This window comes from Pimephales promelas, chromosome 21 (genome assembly GCF_988280905.1).
Source record: "Pimephales promelas chromosome 21, fPimPro1.hap1.1, whole genome shotgun sequence".
Classification (NCBI taxonomy): Eukaryota; Metazoa; Chordata; class Actinopteri; order Cypriniformes; family Leuciscidae; genus Pimephales; species Pimephales promelas.
The window spans coordinates 1,500,956-1,512,213 of record NC_142789.1 but is presented as its reverse complement, the minus strand read 5'-3'; the positions used below and the strand labels follow the sequence as shown (position 1 = coordinate 1,512,213).

General features: G+C 37.0%; 2 protein-coding genes across 3 annotated transcripts; one reads left to right on the top strand and one right to left on the bottom strand.

Annotated features, from left to right (window-relative positions):
• Positions 1-2: 2 nt before the first annotated feature.
• On the bottom strand, positions 3-8,304 carry glt8d1 (glycosyltransferase 8 domain containing 1). The gene is made up of 10 exons (XM_039656173.2): positions 8,152-8,304; positions 7,877-7,924; positions 5,765-5,863; positions 5,468-5,678; positions 4,632-4,740; positions 4,463-4,547; positions 2,788-2,900; positions 2,411-2,577; positions 2,178-2,290; positions 3-683 (listed from the first exon to the last, which is right to left on the bottom strand). The coding sequence occupies exons 2-10, from the start codon at positions 7,890-7,892 to the stop codon at positions 499-501; spliced, it is 1,098 nt and encodes a 365-aa protein (XP_039512107.1). The 5' UTR covers positions 7,893-7,924; positions 8,152-8,304; the 3' UTR covers positions 3-498.
• Positions 8,305-9,209: 905 nt separating this feature from the next.
• On the top strand, positions 9,210-10,713 carry spcs1 (signal peptidase complex subunit 1). 2 transcript variants are annotated; one of them, XM_039656399.2, is made up of 4 exons: positions 9,210-9,371; positions 10,149-10,208; positions 10,287-10,373; positions 10,450-10,713. In XM_039656399.2, exons 1-4 carry the CDS (start codon positions 9,336-9,338, stop codon positions 10,579-10,581), a joined length of 315 nt encoding a protein of 104 aa, XP_039512333.1. In that variant the 5' UTR covers positions 9,210-9,335; the 3' UTR covers positions 10,582-10,713. The 2 variants fall into 2 exon arrangements, with proteins under 2 accessions (XP_039512333.1, XP_039512332.2); XM_039656398.2 differs by having other exon boundaries at positions 9,232-9,389.
• Positions 10,714-11,258: the final 545 nt, after the last annotated feature.

The window sequence follows — 11,258 nt, the reverse complement described above, 5'->3', positions numbered from 1 at the left end:
CAGACCTTTAGTCAGTACTTTATTATAACACTTTATCCGTTGTGTACAAATTAGCATGATGAAAAAAACAGAAATATAACACTTAACAGAAGGGAAAAGTGGTTTGTGTAGTGTCAGAGAAAATCTGAAATGTTAATAGTTACAGGTTTGTGTCGTAAGCCCTGAAACAGACTAAAATATTGATCATGAAATGGGAATTTTGTAACAAAAAAACAGTGGGTCTACAATTCCACCTCAAAATATTCAGGATTATGACATTTAAAAAACAAGCAAAATCTAGACCCTTGCATGGATGATGTATATACAAAATGTAAAAGCTCTTCCATAAATGTTTTAGTGTTATTACTTTATAATTGGAGGTAGTGCATTGACTGGTGTTGAATCGCTTTGCTGTTGGTCCCAGTAACTGGGTTTCTTGAAAGAACATTACGAAGGTCCAGAAATCCACTGAACAAAGCCAATTGTCTGACGCGGTCCCTTCACAAAGCACTTTTTGGTCTATTTTTCCTCGGCGTGTCTCCGGATTGTGTGGAATTTACCTGTGGGATCTGGAATGTACCATTTGTCCCAAATGTCAGAAAAAGAGGAGACCCTTCCCCACGGTTTATAATGTCCGTTCCAATGGAGAAGTTTAGCAGCCTTCACAAACTGAGCTGAATACCGATTCCCCGCTCCTGTCGCACCTACAAACGTAAAGATCAAAATTAAAAACTATTGATGACTAAGATTCAGAAATCCCTTAAAAGAGGTCTTAAGGTCAACGACGAGGACTTTTAAGAGTTTCTTTAGAGGAGAAATGGCAGAAAGACGAAGAAGAAATGTGTTGCAGACGATGGATGACAGCGAGTTAATAAGATGCTATAAATTGACAACCGGCCAGGATGGCCTTGTGAAGCCAATCAAAAACCTTATAGCAAATTAACAGCATGGTAAATAAAAAAAAAAGATTTATATACACGTATATTATGTGTGAGAATGGTCAAACAAGAAAAATTATGCATGTAATTTCAAAGTGAAGGTTTAGAATAGACCCTATACTTAACCATTTTTCCTTCTTGGACAACCAACCAATCACAGCCTTCAAAAGATTGTGTCATACATAGCAACGGGGTCAACCCCGCCTCCTCACTAAGACGAAAGTTTGATTTTTTCTTTTTTCTTTTCCTTACTCAGAGAATCAGTCCCGAATCGCTCGTAGTCCTCAAACCGTACTCACTTTCTAGCCCTTAATCCTGTAATTGTGGACAAATGTGGGCACTCAGGTGTGATACTAATTTTTATTTATTATAAATTAGGGCTGTGCAAAAATTAATTGCGATTAATCGCATCCAAAATAAAAGTCTGTGTTTACATAATATATTTGTGTGTGCTGTATATATAAATACCTATGAATGCATGTATATATTTAATAATTATTTGCGCTTAAATTCTGTATATATACATAAATACATAATCTATATTATATGAGTATAAATATTTTATATATGAATAACACATTTTCTTAAATATATACATGCATGTGTGTCTATTTATATATACAAAATAATTATATACAGCACACACAAATATATTATGGAAACACAGACTTTTATTTTGGATGCGATTAATTGCAATTAATTTTTGCACAGCGCTATTATAAATGTTATATCACTGTCTTCGATAAAGTTGTCTATCCATTTATGGTGTTTTTATTTTTATTTTGGGGGTATTTTTCAATTTATTTACTTCAAAAACTACCATATTTTCTATGTAAATTATGCTTATTTTTATGTTTTACTTTTTTTAATTTTTTAACTACATTAAAATATCATTCCAATAAGTTCTTAGAGCTAAAACCTAAAGATGAAGTGACTTTGCCGTCACCTGGTGTCTTATTTTGGCTTATTTTAGACTGCTCTAAATTACAGTTTTTTTCCATTCATTTCTATGGGTGCCCATTTTTGACCCAAATACAAGATTAAGGAGTTGTTTTTTTCACCCACTTAACAAAAAAAAAAAAAAAAATTGTGTTCAGGAGGCAAACTTAGGAAAAGTAGCCAAGTCTTGTACCGCTCAGATCAAGGGAAGTATTTATTAAAAATAAATCAAAACTATTCTGCCCACATTTGTCCAGAATACGGTTTTAGGGCTAAGCTAAGACTCCTACGATGGGGCCTGAGCCTCGACGACTTCCTTACCGAGATGTCGGACGTGCCACATGGGATCGATGTTCGAGTGGTGCTTGTAGAAGACGATGAGCATAGGTGGTGTTGTGATGCTGTCCGCTAAAGTCTTACTGTAAAGATCCTCTCTAAAGCAAAATGACCACAGAACAGCATTAACGGCCCTGGACCGAGACGTCTTAGATGATCTGAACAGATTAAACACTGGATACATATATATAATAAAGCAGAACACAAGTAATACTCACTTCGCATTGTGCTCCATCCAGAACTCGAGCTGGCTGGTGATATTCTGCTGCTTCCACTCGGTTAAATTGGCCACAAAGACTCCAGGATTGAACGAGCAAGTGTTTGCTCTCATCCCGAGCTTCTTGATCGCCTCTTTTTTGAAGTCCAGAAAACCAATATAGCTGTTCTGTAGCAGGCAAAACAAATGAGCAAATCCATGTAAATAAATGGAATACGTGTTCAGCAAAACTTTTTTGAATTGGGGATTGGATGGTATGAATAATTTTATACCACAATATAGAAAATAAAATGGTTTATATATCCTGTAGTTTCATATTCCTCTGTCTTTTTGTCATCCCACTGCTAATCGAGGCAGTTTCGATCAGAATAATCTCACCTGATTTCCAGCTCCTCGGACCATGCCTTTAGAGGAGGCCGAGTCGCAGTCCTCGGAGAACGCCGCTGCGTGTCCAAACTTAAGACTGGTGTCAAAAAGCTCCCGAATGTCCCCTAGAGAAGAATACAATTAGCACTTATTGCTGTACTTTAATCAAAATCACACAGTACCATACCGCTGCAATGTGTACTGTATATATACACACACTTTCTGTATGTGTAACTCTGAGATAATGAACTTATCAATACAATGAATACAATGAACTTTACCTTTCATTTCCAATGTGACAAATACACTCACCTAAAGGATTATTAGGAACGCACACTAATACTGTGTTTGACCCCCTTTCGCCTTAATTCTCCGTGGCATTGATTCAACAAGGTGCTGAACGCATTCTTTAGAAATGTTGGCCCATATTGATAGGATAGCATCTTGCAGTTGATGGAGATTTGTGGGATGAAGCTCCCGTTCCACCACATCCCAAAGATGCTCTATTGGGTTGAGATCTGGTGACTGTGGCGGCCATATTGGTACAGTCAACTCATTGTCATGTTCAAGAAACCAATTTGAAATGATTCCAGCTTTGTGACATGGTGCATTATCCTGCTGGAAGTAGCCATCAGAGGATGGGGACATGGTGGCCATAAAGGGATGGACATGGTCAGAAACAATGCTCAGGTAGGCCGTGGCATTTAAACGATGCCCAATTGGCACTAAGGGGCTTTAAGTGTGCCAAGAAAACCATTACACCACCATCACCAGCCTGCACAGTGGGAACAAGGCATGATGATCCATGTTCTCATTCTGTTTACGCCAAATTCTGACTCTACCAACAGAAATCGAGACTCATCAGACCAGGCAACATTTCTCCAGTCTTCAACTGTCCAGTTTCCATGAGCTCTTGCAAATTGTCGCCTCTTTTTCCTATTTGTAGTGGAGATGAGTGGTACCCGGTGGGGTCTTCTGCTGTTGTAGCCCATCCGCCTCAAGGTTGTGTGTGTTGTGTCTTTGCTGCATACCTCTGTTGTAACGAGTGGTTATTTCAGTCAAAGTTGCTCTTCTATCAGCTTGAATCAGTCGACCTCTGACCTCGAGCATCAACAAGGCGTTTTGGCCCACAGGACTGACCCATACTGGATGTTTTCCCTTTTCACTCCATTCTTTGTAAATCCTAGAAATGGTTGTGTGTGAAAATCCCAGTAACTGAGCAGATTGGGAAATACTCAGACTCAAAATTGCTTAAATCCCCTTTCTTTCCCATTCTGACATTCAGTTTGGAGTTCAGGAGATTGTCTTGACCCCTAAATGCACTGAAGCAACTGCCATGTGATTGGTTGATTAGATAATTGCATTAACGAGAAATTGAACAGGTGTTCCTAATAATTTGGGTTAGGTGAGTGTAAATCATATTTGAATCAATTTGAACTTTTTTTTTTTTTTTTTTTTTACAAATCTTTAAATGTAATACATTTTAGTTACATATTTTAATCTATGGGCACTTTTAATATCTGTAAATTTAGCAGGGAGGGAGCCTTCAAATTTTGTTGTGGACATAATTACTAATTCAATTTATTTATATAGGTAATGATGGGCAATATTGTGATATTTGGCTATGCCTGTGTGGACAATATGTGAATTCTGGGGTCTTTAAAAATGATAAAACTATGCACTTCACCTTGCACAATTACATCATCATCTAGGTAAATTGCTTTCTCTGCATCTGGCAAGAAAACTGGCATGTAGAATCTGGCGAAGGTCAACTGAAAAATAAAACACATATACAGTTATGATATATAACTGGCATTTACACTTCTACTCAAACAGAAGTACTGGCACTTGATTACCGGCTTCACGGCCTCCACCTTCTGAGGGTCAGTGGAAACTTTCCCTGCCAGGATCTTCGGATCAAAAATGATAATTTTATGTTTCAAGTCAGTCTTACTCAACCAGGTCCTGGAATGAGAATGATCAAATGATCACAGCACAGGTTATGAAACACAATATAGTTTGATACAGGGGTTTTCAATCTTTTTACGCCTGGTATTAAGATTTGGCGTTTTGGTCAATCAGATCACGAGAGTAAACGGGGCTAAAACGCATTGAACACTTTCAGAGGTATCGAAAACACATTTAAGCGGATTGCTTTTGTGGTGTAAACGCTCACGTGGTCCAGTCTTCAGCGTCACATGATCCTTCAGAAATCATTCTAGGATTCTGATTTCATACTTGGTTATATTTTCAATATTTTTTTTGAACCTTTGATAAGTTTTTCAGGATTAATTGATGAATAAATATTTTTTTTTGACTTAAATATTAAGCCGCATTTCCAACAGTGATAATAAACCAGCATATTAGAATGATTTCCAAACTATCATGCGTCACTGAAGACCGAGTAGAAATGATGCTGAAAATTCAGCTTTGCGTCACAGAATTAAATTATATTTTAAACTATATTTACTTTAATTATAATTATATGATCAAGTATATTTGATCAAATAAATGCAGACTTGATAAGCAATGAGCATAAGAGACTTCTTTCAAAAACATAGTAATGTTTCCAAACTTTTGACCGGTACTGTATTTTTCTGTAAACCTTTTAATGGACCCCAAAGCACTCCCTCGCGGACCCGTTTGAAAACCCCTGGTTTAATAAACCGTAGTAAAGCGATATAAGGTGTACCTGAGATGAACCACAGACTCATTTAGAGTCACTATGTTGAACACTACATTAGCTTTGCTGTTGCGGTAGATGCTGTTCATGGCGGTGACAGCGGCTCCCAGTCTCTCCTCTGGAGCGGTGATGAGCACTGGGATCTCATCTCCTGTTCTGATGACCTTATGACCCGACAGGAGGTCCGTCTCAAAGGGCAGGACCATCCCGGCCACTGTGTCTGCAAACACAAAGGAAGATCAGTGAGCTGCTGCATTTCAGGGAGACAAAAACTGTTTAACTTTACCAACATCAGCATCTTCATACCTGGATTCTCTTGCTTCAGGAAATCATTGAGATTTAGCAGATTTCGATGCAAAATAATCAAAAAGGCGATGGCGAGCAGCACAAGAATAACCACATTCACTGGAAAAGAGAGGGTATATGTTAAATGATAAAGTTTGAAGAAAGCAATGCTTAAAACCTGGTATGTAATACCAGGACAAAGACAAATTGGGTTTATGATAACAGTTGACAGTAACAGAAACAGAGTTGGCGATAACAGAAACAGAGTTGATGATAACAGAGCTGACGCTAGCAGAAACAGAGTTGACAATAACAGAAACAGAGTTGACGATAACAGCGTTGACAATAGCAGAGCTGACGGTAACAGAAACAGAGTTGACGATAACAGAAACAGAGTTGACGATAACAGAGCTGACGCTAGCAGAAACAGAGTTGACAATAACAGAAACAGAGTTGGCGATAACAGAAACAGAGTTGATGATAACAGAGCTGACGCTAGCAGAAACAGAGTTGACAATAACAGAAACAGAGTTGACGATAACAGCGTTGACAATAGCAGAGCTGACGATAACAGAAACAGAGTTGACGATAACAGAGCTGACAATAGCAGAGCTGACGATAACAGAAACAGAGTAGACGTTAACAGAGTTGACGATAACAGAAACAGAGTTGACAATAACAGAGTGGACGATAGCAGTGTTGACGATAGCAGAGTTGACGATAGCAGAATTGACGACAGCAGAGTTGACCATAACAGAAATAGGGTTGATAACAGAGTTGGCAATAACTGAGTTGATGATAACAGAAACAGTTGACGATAACAGAGTTGACGATAACAGAGTTGACAATAGCAGAAACAGAGTTGACGATAACAGAAACAGAGTTGACGATAGCAGAGTTGATAACAGAAACAGTTGACGATAACAGTTGATGATAACAGAAACGGAGTTGATGATAACAGAAATGGAGTTGAAGATAACAGAAACGGAGTTGACGATAACAGAAACAGAGTTGAGGATAACAGTTGATAACAGAAACAGAGTTGACGATAACAGAAATGGAGTTGAAGATAACAGAAACGGAGTTGACGATAACAGAAACAGAGTTGAGGATAACAGAGTTGATAACAGAAACGGAGTTGATGATAACAGAAATGGAGTTGAAGATAACAGAAACGGAGTTGACGATAGCAAAAAACAGAGTTGAGGATAACAGAGTTGATAACAGAAACAGAGTTGACGATAACAAAAATGGGGTTGACGATAGCAGATTTGTCGATAGCAGAGTTGACAATAGCAGAGTTGACGATAGCAGAAACAGAGTTGACGATAACCGAGTTGACCATAACAGAAACAGAGTTGACGATAACAGAGCTGACGATAATGGAGCTGACATGTTCCACCATTTTGTGCTTTACCTCAAACCAGATACTACATGGCATATCTAAATATAATTTTATGGGTTTTCGCCATATTATCGTTTTTTTAAGTAAATGAGAGATTCACTGCAATATCACAATAATAGATTTGACAAATACGTAATCTACTATTGGTGTATCCTAAACATTTTGTACAAATTATGAGAGAATAATAATGACTGACATCACTGCGTTTCAGAATTTCCCACCAGAGAAAGTGACATCCCTTGGTGCAATTCACATGCTTTTTCTACAAATGCTTTGGAGGGGTTTTTTTTTTTTATACTAGAGGCAACCAGAACATAGGGACAGACACAAAATCTATTTTTTTATTAATTCAATTGTATAGAATATATCTTTTCTGTATTATTTGTAATTGTTTATATAACTTAATAGAGTAAACACAAAAAATAATTTGAAAATTAGACAACTGTTTCATGATAATTGAAGTTGAATGTATGAATGCAGGAGGCAGAGACAGTCAATAATAGATGGAGTGGGAGTCATTTAGTTAATATTTCCAATTCATTTTTTCCCTAAATATACATAAAGCATTATTTTAAAGATAGTTCAATATAATTTGTGTTATAATTCAAAACTGATTCATTTTTTTTTAATAAAAGAAGGTTTATCTGGGAGAGTCGAAATGTACCCCCAAATCTAGAATGACTAGAATATATATATAAATATTAATATATATTTTCGAATATACTCACCCCTGCGTACAGTCATGGCACTGGAACAAAAGCACTTGAGTTTGAATTCTGAATATAAACAAGCACTAATATGAGTGAGCAGGAAAGAAAACAGTCAGAAATATGTATTTAACATCAGGTTAAAGCGGATTATTAGAACACAAGAACGTTACGAATTAAATCATACAAGTAAAGAAATCCCTGCCAATTCAAACAAAATGCATTTTAGAAAAGTCCATGTAGTCCAAAACTGCTCAAACATAAAGCCTTGTTTTGCAGGTGTGGACTAATTATACCTTTTATTATATCGTCTGGACTCTCTTCGGCTCTTCATCCAAAACGCCAACTCAACATCAACAAGTCCAGTTACCCTTCAGTCCAGCACTAAACACACCAGAGCCGAAAAGACCTTTCACAGGTTATATAGTATCAGGATAGACTAGAGCGCAACAGCCTGAGTCGAGTCTGGTGTTTTGAACGAATCATTTAAGTGAACGAATCAGTCTCGATGCGCTGACTCCTCCAAGACAGATTGCAGCGAGAGCCAATAGCATTCGAGTGCGGTCTGTAAAGAAGCACTTAATTGGCTTGACCCATTGAACGAACACGCCCCCTTCAGTTCACAGAACGAGTCGATGATTAGAGTCTGATCAGAGCGCCAGTTTCATTCCTTTGTGTAAATGTGTATTTAATTTAATATTATTAATGCTTCGGCAACGGAAATATTTTTTTGCCATGTCAATAAAGCCATTTGAAACGGAATCTAAATCACCGAACAAGACATCTTCCAAGAAACTGAATCGCTTAATACGGCAAAGGCAGCAGTTGACCAAACGAAATGAAAATATGATAGATTTGTTAATGCAAATCTTAATAAAACATAACAAGACTCGTTTCGTCCATGACTCTGTGCGTTTAAAGTAAATAATGAATTAAAAAATAATTTACTTTTTGCTATCTTCTGGTGAAACAACGCAACCGCAGATTCACAATTCATTACAAATCACTTACAATTGTTTTGACCACTTAACAAAATCAAAGAACTATTCAGAACGAAATGTAATGATACAAAAGATCCTAATCATTGAGATGAATCAAAATCCTTACGTTCTCTAATATGAATTACAGATCCGATCGTTCCAGCGGGTGATGACGTACTTCAACACGCCCTTGACCATAAATGGTCTGAAATTGGCGTCTGGAACACTGCCTGATTAAAAATACATATTTCTTCTTTTAATTTAGAACTCCACTGAGACAGCGTTAAAAGCTTACCGTCTTATTATTTAAGCCACATCTGCACCGAGAGATCACAAGAGGTATTTTTCTCTGATCTGTGCAGAATGGAGGTATTTTATCCGGTCGATGTTTTGAAGGGGTCCTGCGGATCTCTACGTACACACGTTCAAACGGGAAACCAAACTAACTATCACTCTCTTCTGAATAAAATTATCTAGCAGCTTTATTTTGTTATTTCAAAATGCTTTCAATGTTTAAATCCATTCCGACACACATGGTAAGCCCTCCTGTGATGGTAAGCATGCGCGTGTTTATATTGTGAGTTCAGTGGTGTTTTGAAACACTGACATATGTTGTTAGCAGCTAACGCATTAGCGACGGTCCTGTGTCAATATTAAATTATATAAAATAAAACTTTAGTTTTGCTGCTGTAATAAGCACAAGTGACACCAGTTAGCTAGTGCTTGTATTAGAACGAAAGCTATGCATTAAATGTTTAAATCTAATTCAGCTGTGGGAGTCAGGTGATAGATTGACAGTAATTGAAGAGTTCAGATGCAAAAGCCTCTAAATGCCATTTGAAATTTTCTTCTAAAATGACCATTTTTATCAAGCTTGTATATTTAAGTTCAGTAATTTCACTTAAAAGACAATTAATAGGTAATCTTCATTGCCATTTAAGTGAAATTATTGAACTTAAATATACAAGCTTGATAAAAATGATCATTTTAGAAGAAAATTTCAAATGGCACTTAGAGGCTTTTGCATCTGAACTCTTCAATTGTTGATGTAGTAGATAATATTCGTTAAATATATATTGGGTGTATTTTGCGGTCGAAATGTGTCCAAGTATTTATTTACACTATAATATATATATTTTTTAAATATCTTAATAGTAGCCTATTTATTGCATAACCTATTCCAAGAGAAAGTGGCTTGTGCATTATAATCTACATGTCTAACGTTTCTAATGCAACACATTCCTGATGGCTTGCTTGTGTATAATTCATCACATAAACACAAGTATTCATATATTCACACTGGTTATTTGCAGGACTATAAGGGACAAAAACTTGCAGAGCAAATTTTCCAAGGAATCATTCTGGTGTCAGCGGTAAGTAACACTGGAAGCGCCTTGAAGTCCATCACAACATTGTCATTTCTCCTCCGCCTCACGTCTTTTATTTCGCAGGTGATCGGCTTCGTCTATGGATTATTTATTCAGCAGTTTGGGTGGACGGTTTACATAATGTTGGCTGGATTCACAGTATCCTGTCTGGTATGTCAGACTTCTGTTTGCTTAAAGTAAAGTGTCTGCAATCCTGGTGTGTAATTATGGCTGTCCTGTTCTCCAGCTCACCCTGCCTCCCTGGCCGATGTACAGAAGAAACCCTCTGAGCTGGCAGCCGGCCGTGCCCGAGACATCGGGAGAGAACCGTGACAAACCTCAGGAGAATCCGAGTCAGAAGAAGAAGAAGCACAAGTGATTCCCGGCAGCGTTTTGGCACTGCAAAGCCATATAGATATACAGTAGAAACAAACAATCTATATGAAAACTCATCCATTTTTGTCATCGTTTCAACATTCAATATGTGTAATAAAGAACATTGTTTGGTTTATTTGTGTGAAACTTTTTTTTTTTGTAGCCCTCAAACCGTATTCACTTTATAGCCCATAATCCTGTAATTGTGGATAAATGTCGGCACTCAGGTGTGTGATCCTAATTTTTATTTATTATAAATGTTATATCACTGTCTTCGATAAAGTTTTGTCTATCCATTTATGGTGTTTTTATATTTTGGGGGTATTTTTGAATTTATTTACTTCAAAAACTACCATATTTTCTATGTAAATTATGCTTATTTTTATGTTTGATTTTTTTTAACTACATTAAAATATCATTCCAATAAGTTCTTAGAGCTCAAACCTAAAGATGAAGTGACTTTGCCGTCACCTGGGGTCTTATTTTGCCTTATTTTAGAATGCTCTAAATTACAGTTTTTCCAATTCATTTCTATGGGTGCCCATTTTTTACCCAAATACAAGATTTAGTTACCCACTTAACATTGTAGAATTGAGTCAAAAAAATTTTTGTGTGTGTGTTCAGGAGGCAAACTTAGGAAAAGTAGCCAAGTCTTGCACCGCTCAGATCAAGAGAAGTATT